Source organism: Lepisosteus oculatus, chromosome 5 (genome assembly GCF_040954835.1).
Source record: "Lepisosteus oculatus isolate fLepOcu1 chromosome 5, fLepOcu1.hap2, whole genome shotgun sequence".
Classification (NCBI taxonomy): Eukaryota; Metazoa; Chordata; class Actinopteri; order Semionotiformes; family Lepisosteidae; genus Lepisosteus; species Lepisosteus oculatus.
In genome coordinates this window covers 35837946-35860193 of record NC_090700.1, presented here as the reverse complement: position 1 = coordinate 35860193, position 22248 = coordinate 35837946, and the positions used below count along the sequence as shown (strand labels likewise).

Here is a 22248-nt window from a genome sequence, read left to right as displayed (position 1 = left end):
TTATAAAAGTGCTCTTACAGAAGGTCTTGGGGTGCAAAGAGCGGAGGGGGAGCAGAGCCCGCGTGAGACGAGCCCCAGTCTAGCTGAGGAGGTGGAGGTCTGGCTGGGATCAGGCAGGAAATGAAAGATTAAAGTGCCCTCTCAAACAGAACATGGTCTGAGAACACCATCACAACACTCAAGGGTGACGCTCCTTTTTTCCAGTCTTAAACCATCTCATCTTTCTGGCTAAAGGCTTTATGTTTTATAGAAAGAAAAATATCAAAAGGTACAATACTTTTTTTTATCAAAGCACATATATTTAAAAAAAATATTGTTGCGGTTTTGTTGTCCTTGGGGACGCTACCATCATTATTATTTATCAGAGATTTCTTCCATTGCCTTCAAACTGCGATCCAATTCGCAGATAGGAGATTTTGTCAAACAAACTGCAGAACATTGCAGTTGTCCCATCCCCAGAGGAGAGAGGTGTTCTGAATTGTTCATTGGTTCTTATCAGTCTTGACTGTGTTTTCAATTTTTTTTTGAGGTGCTCAAGAATAATATAAATTGAAATAATGTCTGCATTCAGATTTATTATCATTATTTTTGTTCTAGTATTGTTGTTATGTTTCGGTCTCATACAGCTTGATCCAATCTCTTCATCAGTGGCTTCAGGGTGCGAGTGAACTTTCAGAAATACACATTCAGCTATTTCCATTGGAAATGCAATTTCCCAGAGAGAAAATGAAAAGAATTAGTAACGGCCAGCACCTGGTGAAGGAAGTGTTTGTATTTTACCAGTCTGACTTCATAAAGTCACACAAAACTGACCTGAAGCCGAGGGTTTTGAGGAGTCGTGTCCATTACAGCAGTTGTTCCCATACCCAGTCCTTGGAGACCACTGTGTTGATTTTCATTCCAACTGAGCTGGCAATCACTGGGGCTAATTCATGGCTTTATCTGTTTGCTTGTGTAGACTTGAGGTTAGTCAGACTCCAGTCAGTGCCGGTTTTCAAAAAGTCCCTGACTCCAAGGGCACGGTTTTCAACACAGAGCTTTAAACAAACTCTTATTAATTTGATAACACTCATTTCTCTGTAAACAGCTGTTAATAGGTGATCAGTTGATGCTGAACAAATGCAGGTGACAGTGACTGTATCAGGCATTTTGCAGAGGTCATGTTGGTCACATTTCAGGCATCAAAGCCTGAATGAAGTCAGTTCTGAAACTCATGGCTGATACCAATTCAGATCCCATTCAACCTTTTCAGAGCTTGAAAGCAAGGTTAGAAGTGTGCTTTAAATAGAAAACTGAAATCAATTAGCCAGTAAAACGCTCAGTTGGAACAAAAACCAGAAGAGTCAGAGGACAGAAGGCAGAAGGGCGGAGTGTTTTCAAACGAGAAAAGATCAGTTTTTTTGAGGTGTTGAGTAACTGATCATCTGAACGTATGTTTCCAAAAGATGCTGAAGCACAGGTCTTTCAAGAGGCTTAGTTGCTAAAGCTGCTTGTTCAGGCTGTCCTTTAAAGTACAGACATCAAGAGATAAGTTGAGAATTTTGATAAGGTGTCAGGGCCTCGCAGTGGGATGCCATGTCAGGTTTGGTTTTCTTGTCTTGCCAAATTCAGTAAGCTTTCAGTGTTTCTTTATTTGAGTCAACAAGTATTTTATTAACCTGTCCAGTTTGGAATAGCCAGCCGTGCTATAGCCAGATGGCTGGGCTAACCACAGCAGCGCCTGCTCCCACACAGAAGGAGGAAGGGCGGACTGGCTCCTCCTACCTGTGGCGGTATTGGTCTCTGGCACACTACCAGCTCTGCAGCGCTGCACAGGAGTGTGGGTGCCTGTTGGTGGGGTCGAGCCATCGCTGTTCTGCTGGAAACCCTGAGAGGGAACAGGCAAGGCTGAGACACGTGATTGTTAGCAGTTTGCTGGCGGCATGACTAAGGCTTGAACATGCGACGTCTTGCTGAAGAGCTCATCCTCCCCTGGGACAGGAGCCCTTGCTGCTGGTGACACCTGGTTGCCAGGCCTGCAGTGTTTTATCACCAAGAGCTGGTTCGCTCTTCACTAGATGTTAACTTTGCTGCTTGCAGGGTGAAAAAAAGGTCAAAGAAAGAACAGTGTACATGAAGTCCACAATTTACCCCTGTTTTCTAGAACAAGGGCCAGAGAGATGACCAGAGCTGATTGCAAGGTAGCAAGTTCAGGTGTTGGAGAGCAGAAAAACTGTGAAGGTTTGGGTAGCATAGACGATGGAAGGGATGGAAGCCTGCTAGGGAAGAACTTTGTCAGTTCTGTGCAAGAAGGAAGGATCTCAAAGTGTGACATGGGGTGAATCTGAAAGGCTGCAGCCCTACAAGTCCAATCCTGTACTTAGCACCATGGTTCAGATTAGCTCCGTGAGTTTCATGTGCACTAGCATGCTCCTGCCAGTGAGATGTTGTGCTCGAATGACCCTTTTGAGGTTATTTAAACAAAGAAGTCATTCCCAATAGGTATAGACAGCAGCAGCATCTAGGCATGGAAGATGCAGTTCTGATCGAAAGCACCACAAGCTTGCAGAGCCCAGGAAGCTCATGGGGTCACAGTGGTGTGTGAGGATGAGGATAGACTGTGAGCCTGACTCACCTCTGTGATGTTAGCAGTGCGCCACTGCCAGGGTACCCCTGATCACAGCCAGTGACATTGCCTAGGTATAAGCCACTGGTCTGGAGCTCCAGTGTGACGTCTGCATGAGCCTTGTTGACTGAGGCACTTGGACCCCCCCAGCTGTGTTTTTGTAGCACCTTGTTTATTCCAGACACTTCCCTACAACGGTTACCGTGATCTTGTCTCCGTTCTCTTCTGACTTTCGGCAGTAAACCTTACTCCCGCAAGCTTTAAGATAAAACTCTTAAGACAGACAACAAAAAATGGTGTGCTGCTACATATTAATTCTGAGGTTAAACCCTGGGAATGACAGTTTACACAAACAGCGGTTAAGCATGCTTTTGTCAAAAGACACTGGTGTGGCTCTCTCTCCTGGCTTCTTCTTAACTCATTTTGCAGGGTAACTGCTGTGTGAGCTGAGCCATTTAATCCTGTTAAAACGGCCTTGGGTATGTCTGCAAGGAGGAGAACTTGTATGGTAAACATGATCGGCACCCGCCTGCTAAGTGCAAAGTGTTCCTGTGAAATACTTGTTCAGCCGAGTAGAAAAGCCAATTTAACTGAGCCTAGGCTATTCCTCTAATAACATTATAGGCAATTGCACCCTTCTGTTACAAACACAGGACGTTCTCTTCAATAGGTGGGAACAGGTATTTCAGTAAATGATATCCATACAATTAATCTGGGATATAATTAATAAGCTCACCTGCTTCCCCATGTTCTCCCAAAGCATTTGGTTTTGCTTTCATTTTTGCACAATGGGCTCCACTAAGCTGCTAGCATTTCAATACAGAAACTGCTTTCCGTGTACTTTACAACTGCAATTACTATTGAAGCTGTAATTTTCTTCTCCTGCTGAAATTCAAATGCCATTTTTACCTTGAGCATTAACCTTTAGACTCACAGCGGTTGTTTTTTTTTAGGCGTTAGTATCAGGTTTTTCTGAAAAGGGAAAAGCAAAGAAATGTCCTGCTTTTGTGAAAGTCTACATTGTGCTTAATTCCTTGACCTCTGCCTAGGAGAGAGCAGTTGTCCAAAATAAACTTTGGACAGCTTAATGGTTACATGTTTTTTTTTCCCTCTCGCCTGGCATTCACACATCTAGTCTTTTACTAGAATGATTATTAGTGTCCTTCTGGAGTTGAGCACTTTGTCTGGGAAAGAATGGCAACATAGTGTATATTATCAAAAAGATGATACTGATAAAAACGTTCTCACGTGGTGAACTCACCTGTCACACGTATTAGTCCTATTAAACTTACCATGCTTTAATTAGTATTTGTTTAACTTTTATCAAGGCTTTCTATTTTTACTGTACTTGACCTTGCTTTCATCATACTGTGCATTCCCACACTCCTCCATTTACCATATTATGCTGATAATCGCTTCTAACATCTGTTATGTGAGACCATGGCGTTCTTGTAGTTTCATGTATTCAAGTTTACATGGTAAAATGAATAGCAGATAATAAAACCAGGGTAAAAGCACAGAATCACAATGTAAATGGAAATGGGAAATGTTCTGAGTTACTTGTGTTAGAAACGTGTGTTAGAAAGAGAAAGCAGTATTTGCATTCCTGTCTTATGCAGCAAGGTTTAATCTTGACGTGGGTAATTAGTGAGATGGTTCAGTGGTTATGTAGCTATACCCATAAGTTTTATGCTATGTTTTTTTTAGCATATCTATCTGAACAGAGTTGGCTCCAGAACCTTTGACAAGTTGCCATGGCTGTGATTTGCTTTAGTTGAACAGCTGAGATTTCAGCTGCAAACCATGTTGCCCTTATATTACATAAACATCACTTTGATGGTGTTCACGTCAACGAGCAAGGCCACCTCTACATCTGTTATTAGTTGCCTCTGCTGGGTTTAAGCATTAGGCACAGATAAAGGGTTCTCTGTAGAAATGGATAACAGAAACCTGTAAAAATCAGAATCACAATGCTGAAGATTGAAGTAACATAGTACAGTGTAAGGATGTTTGAATGTAAAATCATCCCCCCAACACCCTACTGCTAGATCAGAAGCAGAAAAGCCCAGCATACAGATTGAATAGAGGGTGCAAGACTCATTGCACAACCTCTATTTTGTGGACAAATAGAACAGCTGCATCTCAAGGGAGTAAAACAAAGCATTATTTAGGGATCTCTGTTACATACAGTTTATTATTGATATTTTTGCTCTTTTTCATCTGCTGTAAGCTCAATAATTATTGGCACCCTTGATTAAGATGAACAAAAAAGCTGTATAAAATAAATAGCACAGATAATGAGCTTTATTGTATGCCCCCAAAATAGGAAAATGACAGGCTTTTATTATAATAGTCAGTTCAAAACATGTTTTAAAATTAGTAATTCTATTTTTTCTCCAAAATAGAGGTGTCAAAATTACTGGTTCCCTATGTATTTTAAAGACAATGCAATCAGCAATTCAATTCTGCTTATTTAAATACAACTCAAGAACCTTTTTTGGACTTCCTGTTTCACCAGGGTATAAAAAAGGTAAAACACACGAGAAAAACCTTTGTCATCCATTACTATGGGGAAAGGAAAATAAAAGTGACAAATGGTAGTCATTTTTCAGGTAATGATACAAAAATATTAAATATCCCACTTAGCACTATAAGGGCAATAATCAACAAGTTCAAAATGACCGAAACGGTAGTTAACCTACTAGGAAGAGGATGCAGGTCTATCTTGTCTCCACACACAGTGAGGCAAAAAACAATCCAAGGTCCCAGTTGGAGTCACTTGGTGTCACCAAGTTTTCTAATCATCAGTTAGACATTACATCCATGCTAACAGGCTATTTGGAAGAGTTGCCAGAAGAAAGCCCTTACTGACAACAAGAAACTGAATTGGCTGGAGTTTGCCAGATGAGTTTAATTGGAAACAGGTGCTACACTCAGATGTGAAGAAAATTGAACTCTCACACCACCAGCACATATGGAATCGGAGAGGGATGCATCCAAAGAAAAGAACCTTGTACCCACTGTGAAATATGTTGAGGTAGTGGGGCTGGTTTGCTGCCACTGGCTCTGGGGCACTTGTTAAGCTCAATGTACTAAGCATCAGGATATTGTGGTGAAAAACCTGGTTGCCTTTGCCAGAAGGCTGCAACCTGGTCGCAGGTGAACCTTCCAACATGACAATGACTCTAAACACGCCTCATAATCAACAAAGAAATAATTGACTGAAGACAATGGCCATCTCAGTCTCAGGACTTAAACCCATTTGAAAATCTGATGTCTGAATTGAAGAGAGCAGTCCGTACGTGTAGACTAACGACATCAAGGATCTGAAAAATGTCTGCATAGAGGAATGGGCCAAGAGAAGATGTGTTCTCCAATCTTATTAAACATTATAGGAAAAGGCTTTGTGCTGTTATCCACACCAGAGAGACAGGGGATCTAATCAATTTTGACAGTTATGCTTTTGAGAAAAAGTAGTAGTATTACTTATTTCTTATTTTGAAAAAAATAAATAATAATAAGGACATTGTAAAAGAGACAAAAGTCTCCTTTCATTAAGAGAGAAGGGGACAGTTCCCTGTGTCAGAATGCCAATCCATTACAGAAATTACCCCCCAACAATGCTGGTTCCCACTTATACCTCTGGATGGACTGGGGTGACTGGGGTGCAGCACCTCACTCAAGGTCCAACACCAGTGTCTGCAATGGAGACTTGAATCCACAACACACCAGTTTTAAGACCAAAGACTTGTTCACTCTGCTGGACTTCCCAAGGACACAGGAGTACTGTTGGAAAAATTGATCATTCTTTTTGTGGGTGCTCATTTATAGAAGCATATGTGAAAACAGTGACTAATGAAATAATTGTGGTTATATACTGTTTTGTGTCCAGTGCACAGACGCTGTGGACAGGTCTGTGTGATGACTGCATGTCTCTATCAGAGTGATGTGGGGCTCGTGGGTCGGTCTGTGTCATTTTTCTCCATGGCTGGCCTGGACTGCCCTGTCCTTGCTGGGCCACTCTGGAGAGAAGGACCATTCCCAGCAGACAGCTTTACTGTACTTTGCTGGACTGTACTTTGCAGACACCTTTCTGACAAAACTCCACATCTTGAACTGCAAAGGGGTAACAGGTGTGGGAATTCCAAAAAATTACATCATGGTGCCCCCTCGTCCATTGAAAAAAGTTCTGGCTTTTCCTGTGCCTGATTAACAGAGAGCATCATTCTGATTGACAAGGAAAGTGTTGTTTTGATATCTTATTATTTCCCCCTTAGCGCCCTTTGTAGTTCCGTCACGCCTGTCAAAAATCTTGTCCAAACATTGGCTCTCCCATCTGCTCTGGAAAGAGGTTTAAGAACTCCTAGGTGAACTGGAGAGACCTTGTGTTGACAAGACTCTGAATGATAATGCAAGGAGCTCTCACAGCATTTTGCAGAAAACTGTCAAAGGCAAATAGAAACGGGTTACTCTTTCTCCCCCCTTGACATTTATGCTCCGTGTCTTTGGCAGTAAAATCAGATTCATCTTGACAGAAAGATGTGTGGGACAGTAATTAAAACACTTTCTTTCCATCTTCTCTGTGTCATTGACAGAAAAGCTTTTGGTCAGTGTTGGTAGTTGTGTCGACAATGGCATCAGTGAGGAGCTCAAGCAGAGGAGCAGTGGGATTATGAGAAATATTGATTACTTGCAGTGTTCCTGTTCTGCCATCACATGCTGAACTAGCATCTGCATATGAAAGTTGAAAAGGTGTTTGAAAAGGATTATTCAGACGAGATTCAGCATCATAATGCTGCCCAAGGCCCTCAGCTGTGTTTGATATTTCAGAAAGGCGTAACGAATCTTATCTGTGCTTTTATTCCCTCTTGGTTCTCACAGTTGTTGAAGTGCTCATGGCTGTGGGAGAGGAATGTTTGATATATCCCATCATCAGTTACTGGCTGGGCTAGTGCTGATGGGTAGTGACAATAGACTGGTGTGCTGGTTTCCGGAGGCCATGAGCAAAGTCTTGCTCTGCTTAGCTCGGAGACCTGTCGTAAGAATAGTTACTCCACATCACCAGTCAGCACTGGGGAAATTGAAATCTTCTTTGCACACTGATGTGTGAAAGCTACAAAGCATATTTTAACTTCAGTGCCTTGAATTGGAAACGGTGTCCCATCGCTCTGTGAGTCATTTCCAAAGAGCAGCCTACACAGCTTCTCGGAAGACTCTCCTGCTCTTCTGTTTTCAAACAAGTACCCAGGGAAGCACTACAACCACACATGAGCTCTAAATTGGTTCAATTATGTAATTAATTAGTTCAATTAAGTAATTTAGAGTTAAATTGCAATGAAAGCCAGGAGTCCCAGTGCGTGTGTAGCATTGAGATGCTCATCCCAGCAGTGCACATTTTCCTGCAGGCTTGACGTCTCCCTGCGTGATGTCTCTGTGTTACTGATCTTATATTCCCTGGACTCAGCTCCTGTGGGCGATGCTGAGATAACCATTTCCTTGGCAGAGAATTTCTTTTTTCTTTCTTATTTATTTCTCTTTGTTCTTTTTCTGTCTTTGCTGTTGTTTTAGTTTGGTGCCTTGAGAATCATCTGCCTTGATCAATAGCCCACTGAACAGGACTGTGGTGTTGCTGATGCAGTTATTGTCATTTGTGTTTGAATGTTGGATGTTGCACTGAAGCCGGGCAGGTGTTTAAGATTCTCATTACCTGCAGTCTAATTTAGCACAGGCTAATGAGCCCATTCAAAGAGGCATCACTGCTCAGTGTTCCTGGACATGGCTATTAGTTAAAACTGGACCACAGAGAGGCAAGTGAATACTCTAATTACCTGCTGGGCGTTTGATGGTATACGCACTTAGTTTTGTGTCATGCTTTATTCCATCAAGGTTTGGGATTAATCGTCTAATTAGCCATGTTCCACAATAACAGATTCAGTGCTACCACTTGTTCCCCAAACGACAGATTCCATTACTCACTCCTCTTCTCCCTCCTCACAGGATGGCAGAGTAATTACAATCATTTACCACCACTTACAACATTGAATTTCATTTTTTCTTTTTCTTTCATTCCTTCTTTGCCTCTTTCAATCTACCCATTTGTTGATAGATGGGAGATTTTTCAGTGTTAAAAACTATGTATATACAGTACAGTGTGAGATGTATAGCTTGCAGTTCATGACGCTGCTGCCACAGGAACTTGAGAATAACAGATTGCAACATTTCTGCAGGTTTGAGCCATTTCTACTGGGGGCAGACAAGGGATATTGTAAAGATGTAGTAACAACACATTCATTTTTAGAGTTGTTGCAGTGTACAGTTGTCTATCCTATCATTTTGCCCCATGCTCTCTGACTTAGCTGTTCCTATTGCCTGTTTAATTAGATGAATGTAACATTTCTTTATTAATTTTTGTTAGTTTACTTGAATAGGGTTACATTACACTGCCATAACTCTTTCATAAACACTACGCAAGATCACAACATGCATAAAACCAAAATATAAATTCACTTTAACTTACTGTTACTGAGTTGCAGAAAGCCCTTGTCAGTTCTCAGGTCACTCTTAGGGTCTTCCATCAATTTCACCTCTTGTTTTTATACCTGGAGTTCTACTCTTAGCTTTTGGCTGAAGCTGTGTCTGATTATGAGCCATTATGAGTAATTGAGAAACCATAATGTCATTTGCACAAATGGATATAATTCATGATACGTGTTTTTTAAGTTGACAAGTTATGATGGTGTTATGTAACTCCACTGAATGAAGCAATACATGCAATGAAAAGCAACAAATACCAATGAAGCAATTTTATATAACAGCTATAGTTGATCTATAGTCTTCTGCCACCTTGGTCATGTATTTGGTCAGGCACTGAAAACTGTCAGTAAGTAAGGATGATGTTATTCAGGGCTGGTATAAAGCAGGTCCTCTACAAATTGGCACAAAGCCATGTCAGAGAGAAAAGTGGACGACAGTGATATCAAGGTTACAGATTCCTGCAGACGTGATCATAGGTTGTATTGCTGCAGTGATTGCTTCATCACCACAATTGCTGACCGAACACACATTTTGTCATCTTACTGCTGTCACAGTAGGTATGTGGGTTTACCTGAAACATACCACCCCACAGCAGTCCAGCAGTTGGACAGCGGTCTCTGATTGGACGTGGAAGAATGTCGTTTTTAGGATGCACACAGCAGAGCAGGTGTCTACATTTGTGTGCACCTTCATGTAACAGACACACTTGATGACATTGTCACTATTTTTTAAAGACAAAATGCTATGAGTGGGGGAAAAAAAACAAAGTGTTGGCTTATTGCGTTCATAACTTAAAATTCAGGACTAGTGAATTAATGGCATTTAAGATAACTCTACTTCAAAAAAACGCCCCTGTTGCACCTGCAGGTGAATCCAGGTGCAGTGCTAGTCTCTGTCAGGACTGCTGTGCTTCATTTCCTGTGGCCACACTGTAACCGCACCCATGCTGATGCCCCTCTGCCCTGTTGCAGGTCTTTGAGCGGATCCTGTTCATCTGGGCCATTCGCCACCCGGCCAGTGGCTACGTGCAGGGCATAAATGACCTGGTCACCCCCTTCTTCGTTGTCTTCCTCTCTGAGTTTGTCGGTAAGTCCTTCGCTGAATATAGTATAAGTTACAAAATGGTAGGATAGGCTCTGTGACTCTGCTTTGGATAAAGCAGTTAGAAAATGGATGGATGAATGGAGAATGTTATTTGTGAATAATAACAACATGGAAGTGACTGGCTTCCCAGGTGGCTTTGGATTACAGTTTGGTCCTGTGGTCCCCAAAGCGTGGGTCCCAACCTGGGATGGAGCAGACTGTGGCAGTTACTCCAGAAGTGGCTGCACTCAAATGGTGGATTGCAGCCGGTGTTGTAGTTTTGAATTGCTAAGGATGAGCTTGGCTCGCCCTGTAGCAGTGGCACCTGGAAAGAGGAGAAAGTGCAATGTTTTGTTGTAATAAAAATAATTCCCTGCATTTTGTTTATCATCTGTCATGCAGAGGATTCCCAGTGTACTTTAAATCTAGGGAAGGAGTCACTTTATCTTTCAGTGAAGTGCAGAAACCACTTGGGTGGTGCAGGGCAGCCATTCTTCATGAGCAAGTGAGAAAGTACTTCAGCAGGTCAGCTATTATAATTAAGCAGATTAGAGAGCCTGAACCTGAGCTAGAATGAAGGTCTCATTAAGGACACTGAGGTTTACTCTGGACACCCCTGCTCTTCTGAATATTTCTGTAAGTAGGCAGGATCTTAATTTTAAATCTAAAAATGCCATATACCCCATCTAAGCTGAGCCTACAGTCCTCTGCAGTGTGACCTGCAGTATCATGGCTTGAACAGTGTTAGACATGTGCTCCTCTTACATCTGCTCTTTTCCATCTGCACAAAGCAGGAGAGAGGTGATGTAGGACATGAGATGAGAACAGAACACTTTAGTATCTTGTTCGTTCTTAAGTCCAATACAAAGTAAGAAAAGGAGTTTCAGCCAACAATCCGCCTTTTTTTTCTCCTTTTTGACTCGCGTCTAATTTCCAGAAGAAAATGCGACACGACTCTCCTGCTGTCTCGGTGTGCAGTGGAGCTCTGTGTGATTGAGTAAGAGAGGGACTTGTGGAGCTGTCGGACTCGAGCCCTGAGGCTGTTTGAGAGCTCATTCCAAATTTGTCTTCCATTTCAGAGTAAATACCTGTGTGTCTAACATGGTTTTGCCTAATAACAAAAGTCTGTGGTAGTTTGCAAGACATCAGTGACAAAATGAAATGCAAATGCTGTTCAGACATTGTCTAACTGTAGCCTCTAAACAGATTTATTGTGCTGTGTTCAATCAGGCCATTTTTAAAGCATGCAGTTGAGGAGTGTCATGCCTATTTCTTCCACAGTCTGTAGTAATAGTTAAAAACAAGGGGTTTTATTTGTGTTTAGGCACTCAAAAGGGTTTCAGGACTGGCCTGGTCATAGCCTCCCCAGTACTCCCCAGTAGAGACACCTGAGTGCTCTGTGCTTGTGAGCAGAGAGCTGAGACAACTGTGTCTCTTGTGCCTGGAAAGATATCTGTGCTTCAGATGGAGTTTGTTCTGTCCTGTATCATAACTGCCAGAGGGTGTTATATGAAGCAGCCGGCACTAGAGAGAGGGACCATTAACACCCATGTCAAAATAAGACAAACCACACTTACTGTAATAGAAAAAAGCTCAATTTCTCCTGGAAATCAGACAAAGCGTGAACTCCATCTGTCTGTAGAGGGCTCAGTGTCGTGTGGATTGAAGGCCTGGTGCTCATTGCCGTTTGTGGATTGAAATTACAGCTTTCTTCAGACTGTGACTTAGGATACTCTGTCATTCCAGACAAGAGTGGATAAACATATCAGATGCTTCTTTTTGTTTTTAACCTTTGTTACCAAAGTATTTTATTCCTGCAGGTGAATGTCCTAATTAAAAAGGCACACTTCATTTTTTAACATCTTAAAAATAGACAGACTCTCTCTATTGCTCTGACTGGGGTGTCGTTGACTTTTCTTGGCCCAGTCTATTAGCCTGCATTTGCCAGTACTCTGGTGACACACGCAACTTGACTCTTTTTCCTTTCTTTTTTTTTAATTCTCTGCAAGGTTAATTACTTATAGATAGTTAAGGATTAGCGTAGAACAAAGGCATTCCAGTACAAATGAATTGATCTCATCCAGTCTTTACCACCCCTGAAATGTCATTAGTTTACACACAGAAAGATTACCCCTACACCGATCAATGACATGGCTTGTTTTTTCCATCTTACTTTCTTCTTCTCTCCCTAAACCCATTATTGAAAAGTAGATTTTTCACACTGGCGCCTCCCCCCTCTGTTTGATTCCGGGTTTGTTTTTTCCAGTTTAAAGCAGGGCCTGGGATGCATGGCCAGAGAGCCTGTAGTCAATAATTCAAGTACAATGAGTTGCATTGATCCAGGGATTTATCTGTTTACAGAGCAGGCTGATGGGGAGGCAGAGGGGCTTTGGCCAAGATCAATTGTGGCGAATGATACTTCTAATCCTAACATGCTTCTCTAAAAGGCAAAAGGTGAAGGGCTTCTGGCATCTTGTGTTTTGTGTTTATTAATCTTTGTGTATTAAGAAATGCAGCCATGTTAATGCAATATTATGTAGTACCTCGTGAAGCACACATCCATTTTCTTTTCTTATTATGCAATGTAGGAATCAAATGTTCTTCCACCTGTTCTGGATACTTTTTCCTCTGATTTTCATTGACCTATCCTCCCATATTTGTCTTCCTTCAGTATTCTTCAACTTTCTTTTCCTTTTATTTCTGGTGCAGTTCGTTCCTTGTTCTGCAGCTGCAGGCTGATGTCTGATTCTCTCGACTCTTTTCTTAGACTCTCTCTGAGTTTCTCCCACAGACCCCGTCATGCTCTCACCCACATCATATGCTTGGTGTCTGTGAGCTCCTTTGTTTTCCTCTTGTCTGTGTAATTTATTTGCAAGCTTAATGATCCCTTATAGCAGATGCTTGTGTGAAGTTATTTGCTCCACAGAGGCAGTTAAAGGAACCCCGATGACAGGAGAAGCTTGAGTTTGTTTTTCTTTGCTTTAATGGCCTGCTTGAGTGTGACTGCAGCCCAAGAGCAACAACATAGTGTTTGTTTTGTCATCACCTGCTTGTAACAATTTATTTCAAGGAGCTGTGTGGATCTGCAGGGTAACACACACATTAAGGGGGGGAAAACGAATACATACAGTACAGACACAAACATGCACCTGAGATGAGCACATCTGCTTTTTTTAGCCCGACTGGACTCTGCAGTAAGTGGGCTCATTGCAAATTGTCACAGACTTAGAGGTAATGTCGCTTTGACAAAACACAAAGCATGAAATGGAGCAGGGCAGACACGGCCAGACTTTTGAGGTCGGCGTACACTTTGTGCAGAAACTGTACTTGTGTGAGATCTCTAACCCACACAACTTCAAGTTTGTATTTCTGTTCTTGTGAGGACATCATCCTTGACTCCCGGTGAATGGAGGCACGAAACATTTCTTGGCGTTACTATCTTGACACAGATATTTTCTCAGATTTAATCTTCACAAATGTTGTACTACCTGTGCACACTCTCATTCTCGCTGAGATAACCGGGGTTCGGTTGGAGCTCAAGGCTGTAAACCTGCCTTGTGGGCCTCTGGGGGAGACAACCCATCATGAGTCCTGGAATCCTTAGATGGTCGAAATCAGAGACGATTTCCCCTGGAATGCTGATGAAGATGAGTGTACACACCTTACAGAGTGCTTGTCTAGAGGATGGGTGCCTTCATTCATTAGTCTAATTTGTAACACAAATTTGTATACTCAAACTGTTATTTTGACCCATACCCCAGAACTCACTCACTTGCTGTTATTACTACAGCTATTTGTTTGCATGCTTTTCTTCAAGATTACAGAGCATTTATTATTTGCAGTAATAAATGTTAATTGGATTATCAGTACAAAGCATGTACGTTTAAGAAGTTATTAAACTAGACCTGAAAATGTACTACGTGTGTGTAAATAAACGTGTTTTACTGAAGCAGCATCTGCAGGGTCCCGGGTTAGATTACAACACCAGGCGACCATCTGTGTGGAGTCTGCATGGTTGCTTTCCCTTTCGTTGTTTAGGGTTTGGCCTTGTTCTCTGGTTTCTGCCCACCTCCCCAAGATGTGGAGGAGAGGTTAAATTGGCTTCTGTTAGTTGTACCCCTGGGGTTTATCCCCATGGTTAAGGTAGCTGTGCTCCCCACTTCATTGCCTACCTGTGAGGCTTTGGTGCCTCTCTTGCTGTATAGCCAGCTCTGGTTATGTGACTACTGGTGAAAAGCTGGCTTTGCTTTTAAGATCGAGTCATTTTAATGTGAACTGCCTCTGATGCACTCCTAACTAAAGCTGCTGGTTCTGTGACATCAGGGCTGTAGAATGTAGATGAATAGCTGTCTGGCTAGCGTTTGATCCCACAGGGTAATATCTAGGCTGTACTTCCTTGCTTATCTGCCTATTAACACCCTGTCTTCTAGAAAGATCACTACAGCTATGACCTTAGTTTTATATTACCCTGTGTATAAGATAATACCAGAATGATGTGAAGATTTTTGACACACGCATGCATTGTGTGTATATATTCTATGTGTGTAATAAAAGATTAGCAGTGTGCATCAATCTAGTTTTCAATTTCACACATGCAAACGGTACAAAGAAAAAAAAAACAAATGGGCAATTTCAGTGTAATCTCCGATTATATTTCAGAGACATAATTGTGAGAGTGAAGAAAAGACCTTCTAGCTGTTATATACCATCTAAGATGTTTCTTATGATGAAATTGTTTCTGATACTATCACTTTTACTTGTAGCAAGAGGCACTGTAATCATGTTACAGTGTTGTTCAAGGGCACTGGCAGGATTTCAGTGGAAGCCTAAAAACTATTTCATAGGCTTCCGAAAGCTTCGGAAGCCTATGAAATCCGAAAGCCTATGGCTTCCGAAAGCCACCAAAATGAGAGGTGGCTGTCTCTCCAAGAAAGTATAAAAAGTCATATGTTGACCACTCATTTTGATATGAAGTTCTGTTGGGTTCTATGCAGAATCAGCCTTGCTTTCAGCACTGCCCAGATTATATTTTTATCTTTTTCATCCACTACAACTTGAGCAATGAACTTTTTGATGACACTGAAATCCCTCATCCTTAAATACAGCTGCAAGAAAAATTTCGGAATCACTCTGTCGACTATATTCTACAATTATCTTGGTTTTGTCATGCTGCATAGACTCTATTCTATGCGTCCTGTGGTACAGTAAGGAAACGAATAATAAAAAAAATCAATTGCAAAGTTTCCAATCTATTTCTGTCTATAAACCTGCATTCCTATCTGCTGTCTCTCAACAATATGCTTAAGTGATGCAGGTCATGAGTTTCACTGCTGGCGAATGTATATTCTCAGTTAGAAAGTGATGTGGATAATGCTGTATGCAAAGCTAGACAGGAAACTTGTGCAATAAGAAATTATTATTGCGACAAATTACATAAGATCACAGATTCCTAAATGACATTGTCCTAAAGCCTTAATTCTGAACCAGTCTGCTGCAGCACAGTGGGGCATGTTCAGAACAGCGGAACTTTGGAAAAGTCACATATGAGAACAATAAAAAATGAATGAATGAAATGTATAATCAAGTGTTGTGTTGTTCGCTCAGTTTGTACACGTGAGATAGACAACTGTTCGTGTGGGAATTGCTTGCAGGGGGGCTAGATTCCTTTTTCAGGTTTGTTGGACATGCTGTAAAACAAAAACTGGCTGAAGAAGAGCTCCACATTTCAGCATCACCAGCTCCTGCCAGGATGAGGAGACTGCACATTTCAGATTAAACATTAAACATAAAACATGATTTTTGTTTTTTGTTTTTAATAATGTGACCTGAGTCATATCTGTTGCTGCAGATTCACATATTGGGTATAAGAAGCATGCACATCATTGCAGCACACCCTATGCTACTCCCGGCATGCAGTCGAGTGGGTTGATGAACACGTTTAAACCGTGCAGAAAGTCAAAGTGAAATGTGAATAAAATCTAAAATACTTGGGACCGGCTGCCCTTTGCAGCTACAGTACAGGTCTGTTCTCACGTAAATGACACAGGCCAGAGAGGCTCCTCGGATTCCATGTGTTTGAGTTGGCAGGCAGGTTATCTCCAGAGCTGAACTAACATACATTCTTCTGTGTATTAGCATGCAGAACAAAGGGAGGATGAAGTTCCTTTAGAAAGTCCTGCTCACTTAGACAAAAGCCCCCCAGGAGCTCTTTCTAATCACCCTGTCACTGACCGGCATGGACATATTGTTTTCTATGCCTGTTTGTTCTGTGGCTTTATCTGCAGATCCATACCAATTGATTTAATTATCCTGTGTATGGTGGAAGGAGAGTATGCAGAAAAGTGCCCTGTTATTGACTTTAGTGGTTCAGGATTTTGCATAGGGTTAAGGGAATGTTTGGGAACAGTAAACCGAACATACCTAGAGAAATAGCATCAGCTGAAAATGTTTGTTTTTCTTGTTCTTCCTTTCAGGAAAGCCATTCTTACTTTCCATACTTTGGTGTTTAGTTTGATGGAAAATTTTGGTGTTTCCTTTTGTTTTCCTGTATAGAACAAGATAGCTTGACAATGCCATTATGGCCTTTCATAATCTTAACCCCCCCCCTTAATTCAATCAATAAAGTAGTTCCTCACTTCTCCACCTGATGTGCTGTGGAGTGAGGGCACTGGTGCAGATCGCCTGGCACACATCATCCAGGTGGGTACTGCACTTCAGTGGTGGATTACCACATAGATGTAAAGTGCTTTCAGATCCAAAATGTTATTAACAGTACTAAGCAATCCTGCAACAGGGTATTGGGGACAGCTGTATTATCCTCACACTTGTTGACTGTTTTTTCTGTCTTGCTTAACTTGTCCAAATTATAGAAAGCAATAGCTGGTAACACTGACCTAATCTATTTGGAATGAAACCGGGAGCAGAGGGATTAGAAGGTTTTATTTGATTTTTTTCTTTTACATGTTTTACATGTGTTTGTAATTGCAGGCTATGCAGCTTGGTTTGTGGAAAATAGAGGCTCTGTTTGTCTGTCATAGCTGAGCTCAAGAATATGATGAGCCATGAAGATTAGCCTGCTAAGGATCTGTAGGTAAAGTAATTGTTGAAGGAGGGGTAGAAGGTGACTTTCTTCTCCTTCTGGGGTTTAATATATGATGTTATAGGATTGCATAGTTTGTAGTAGGGATTTTGTGAGATCATTTTTAAGCTGGTCCTCATGGATTTGTAATAGGTTTGTCGTTGCTTGAGACTTGCTGTCTCTGTGACCTTGTAAAAGATGTGTGTCAGGCTTTGTTTATGTGGTTATTGCAAGTGATTTTTAAACAGGACAGACTTCCATTGAGCCACTCACTCAAAACTGTGTGCTTTTAGTTCTATCAGACACTGTGGCCTGCTGCAGACAACTGCTTCTTTACAATCTGTTGTGCGAAAGCTTTGAAAAAAGAGTTCACTGACATATTGAGTCCAGTGACTGGACTGCTTCTAGGGCAGTGGTCTTTTAATACTTAATTTTAATTTTAATTAAGATTTCTCTGTTGTGTATTGAATTGGGGCAAATGAACCCAGGAGATCTCTTTTGATAGGACCATCCCTACGCAGTGCTGAGTATAGACCAGCCCAGCTCATCACATCATAGTGATCAGACTGGTGTTGAAATTCACCACACAAAAACACTGAAAGTCTAGTTGGGGACGACATAAGCCTGTAGAAACAGCTCTTGTCTGTAGTCTAGGGCAACATGAGATGTTCTTTTATTTCCAAGAGTGAGTTAAAATCACATTGACAGACTTACTGTAATTACCAGTTAAATCTGAGAAGAGCTACAGAGACTTTGAATTTCCTTGTTAGCAATTTGTGGGGAGCAGTGAACAAAACTAGTTTACCAAGAGTGGGGAGAAAGGAAAGTAAGAGTACAAACATTCCTGTATTCTCAGGTTTTGTTCACTGTTAGTAGCAAAGTGCAAAATAGTTTTTAAGGCAGCAGTTTTCAGTTGATGGCATAAATATTGAAGTCTAAGAGATAATGTATATGATAACCATACATTAACAAGCTTTTTTAACTGAATTTGAAAGCTTCTGCAATCTTTTAATGTTGAACACTAGAGGCTTCACTGATGTGGGGTATTTTTGTAGGATAAAATAAAAATACCACTGATTGCTTGATTTTGTATGAGGGCCCGCAAAGCATATAAAATGTGAAATGACAATGTTACAAAAGCTAAAAAAATACTTGCACGTGTCCTCCACAGTTTATTTGAAGCATTTGGATTCTGTATTGTAAAAATAAATTGTACCCTCAAGCTAGCATGTTTTTTTAGCATTTGACTACTTGAGAATATGACATTAAAACAAACAACCGAATGCAAGCAGTGTTCAAGTAGAAAGACCAGTGTGGCTGGGGGTGGGGTTGCAAAATGGCTCATTTAAAAAATAAGAGAGCACAAAACAGTGAGTTTGCCTTTCATTCTATTTAAGAATGTTTGAGCCTCCCAGGACTGCTACAGTATGTGCAGTGAGCAACTTGTGCTACTTAACCAGTCTGGGATGAATAAATGAAGAGAGGAGAGAGGGTTTGCCTTTCGTTTCTGTTTTCAGTGAAACAAAAATGGTAGGGCACATTGAGATTGGCTGCAGATGGAGCTGGGCTTTGAGCAGCAGGGTGTCGTCCTGTGACAGTTAGCGTCAGTGTAAGTTCTCACTCAGAATGAGCTGACAGGCCCAGCTGTCACTGCGACTGTCAGGACACTCAGTTCCCCTGGGCTCTGTCACTCCTGACTGTGAGCAAGCTAATTGCCACTGGCCCTGGGCGCTGTGGAAGCAGCAGTCTCACAGTTATTCACAATACACTTATCCCCAGTGTTCACTATCCCTGTGTGGCTCTTTTGTTGCATTCTTTATCTTCTTCGGCACTGGGGTATGTCTTTTTCAAGAATTTATCACCCCCATTCATTGCACTCAGCAGAGAGCTCTGCAGTGTAGTGTTGCACAGAGTCCACTATCAAGTATGAAGCTGATGTGGGTCTTGCTTTGTTTGAATGCAGTATATGTCTGTTTTTTTCAGAAAACATAATAGGTCCTTTTCATTCTCAGGATTAACAACCCCAAAACCTAATACCAGCTCTAAGGCTAAACCTTATATTGTTATATCTATCCATCCATTTTCTAACACCTTTATCCAATTAAAAACAGTGGGTGCACGGCAGGATATACCTTGGACAGGATGCCCTCCATCGTTGGGCAAACAGACACAAACACAGAGACACACACACTCATGTCAAGTCCAATTTTCCCACTAGCCAGTGAACTGTCTTTGGACTGTGGGAGGAAACCGGAGCACCCAGAGAAAAACCCAAGCGAGCTCAGGGAGAACATTCAAACTCTACACAGATAAAAACACATGGGAATTGAACCCAGGGCCCCAGTGCTGCAAGGCAGCAATGCTGACCACTGCACTACCGCACTGCCCAATTAGGTTGAATAATATGGTCCATTGTTAAATAATGATTCTGTCATTTGGCGCTGTGGCCATTAACGATTATGAAAGCTGTTGTAGCCTGAACCTGTGCAGACTGTGTGAAGGTCTTGCACTGGCTGCATGCGGCACGATATTTTGCAAAAAAAGGAGCCGACATCACCACAGCTGTATCTGGTGATATAAGTCCTGATGCATACCCTCCAACAGAAGGGTGATATTTCTATCAGCATAAACCTGGGAAAACTGCATGTTTGCACTTTGTAGCACACGTGTTTTTCATTTTGTTTTTGGAAAGTGTTTTGAATTAGGATGTTAATTATACCGTGAGTCTAAAATAAAATGTGAAATTGTAGACTTATTAGTCTTCAAATGTGGCTGAGTTATTGAACATAGAATTGTGTAAAATGATGCTTGTGTCAAACGAGTGTACAAATCAATGAAAACGTATATAAAATAAATTAAATTACAAGACAACAATGGAGAGGGAGGAAAAGCAGAATTACTAGCTCAATTACTAGGTTACTCTGTGGCACTGATTAGTGGAGCAGAGGATAAACAATGAGTTAGTAGGGGCCTGGGGTGGCTGTCCCCTGTGCATTTATCAGGAAAAGGCACATTATAGTAATGGAACAAATGCAATTAAATACTTTTCACAATTAATAACTTCCACTTAAGTTTAAGAATGTGCTGCTGGCGTTCAGTGTTATGCATTAGGTGGAGAGTTTCACAAACAATTAGTGCTGCCACTTCCCAGCTTACGTACCACTCAGTTTGCTTGAATTCCACTGACTTTCTGTAAAAAAACACCATAACTGAATGAACAAATTCTAGTTTTCATCACTTTTTACTGATACGAAAGTGGAAGCTACTTCTGGAAAGGGTAATACCTCCTTAAGTAACTTCTGCTATCTAAACCATGAGTTTTTATTTTCAATTTTGGAGAGCCCGTTTAATCCATGAATGCTTTTTTTTGCATTTTATTGCAGAATGTGCTATATTCATTATTAGACATTCACACATTACACATGATGCTCATGTGAGCTAAGCAGTATATAGAATGGAACAGGAAACTACTGTACCACCATCAAAGAATAAACTAGTAAACGTGCACAAGGCCCTGGAGACAAATCTGACTAATGGAACAGTTTCCACACAGAACTGTTATGGAAGTTGAGGACATCTAAGTTGGCTGGCCTGTTTAAATAACTGCTGAGTCAAATGTGCTACAGTACATGGAGAAATTAGACCTTGATCAGTATTTTGTATATACAGTATACAGTATAATACCATAATATTATTTTATACATTATGATAAAACCATGTTTCCATGATGACTTGCATGGTAGATGGAGCGCAGCATGAAGCTGTTCGGGGTCCATTGGTGCTATCCGTGAGCACATGATCCCCATTGCTGCATTTCTTGTTGGTGTACCAATTTTTTGTTGCTCCACAGTGTGCAGTTTTCATTATGCCGTTTGAATATGCAACGGGTTTTATGATGTGCCTATTTTTATATACACTGTATGTGGAGTGTCATAATCAACCATTCTGAAGGCCTCCTCAAAGGTCCTCCATTATGTATTTATAGCCCTTCATGACTCATATACAAATAATAAAGGAAAGTTTTATTTGTATTACATAACTAATAATGAGCCCACAGTTCTTCAGAGTATAAACCCCAACTGGGCTGACACCCACTCACTGAAGTACAGAATCCATCCCTGGAGTGGACCCCTGTGGCAGGCACTGGAAGAGTCTTTCAGTATTAATTACCCAGTTTTTCTAAACCCCCTCGTTAAAGCTTTAAAGGTCTTTCCTGCTGGGGTCGGTCCCTCAGTGAACAGTATGGAATTCCGAAAATAAGAGATTGTAAATCCCAGCCTCCGCAGCTTCAATAATACAGTTGATCAATTCATCAGTCACAGTTCCATTGCATTGATATTGTCTGGCTATTGTGATGCCCAGCTTTTTTCTTTCTTTACAGACAGGAGTAAATATGTGGGGACTTAGATGGAGCTCTTGCATTTGGTTCTGTAGCAATGAAATTAAACTGAGATCTCTTACAGAAGTGAGGGATATGGAGCTGCACTCTCTACGCCCTGTGGGCCTGGAGCCTTTGATGGTTCTTCTTTATGGTTGAAATGTTATTCAGTTGATAGTTGCTGTAAAAGGTCAAAGAGGTATCCTATGAACTTGAGCGGCCACCAGAACAAGTCAGTGCGACTGGGACTGTTATTTCCAGTTGAAAGGGTTAGGGATGGGGTCGGGGTTATCCCTTCAGGCATCTTTCAGATTTCACTGGATCTCTTGGGATCTGATGGACACCCAAAGGCTTGCAATGATGTCAGTGAGACATGTGCTGCTCCTCCACTTGGCTCTAACTCTTCTGCTATGCGCTGTTACATTTGCAATATGTTAGATAGCAGTAGTGCTTCCATCTTGTAGCCAGAAATCTACAAGTCTACAAGGATGGACTTGGGTTTCTAAGGAAAAACAGGTCTCTGATGTATTGTAAGAGCTCTTAGTGAACTAGAGCCTTGCTAACTTTGTT

General features: G+C 41.4%; 1 protein-coding gene across 2 annotated transcripts in view; it reads left to right on the top strand.

Annotated features, from left to right (window-relative positions):
• Window positions 1-22248, top strand: part of tbc1d22b (TBC1 domain family, member 22B) — a 137361-nt gene that overhangs the window by 57649 nt on the left and 57464 nt on the right. For both annotated transcript variants that reach the window (XM_069190323.1, XM_006628423.3), the window contains one exon: window positions 10111-10225. In XM_069190323.1, the coding sequence (XP_069046424.1) occupies window positions 10111-10225 (115 nt within the window). The remainder of the gene's footprint in view (window positions 1-10110; window positions 10226-22248) is intronic.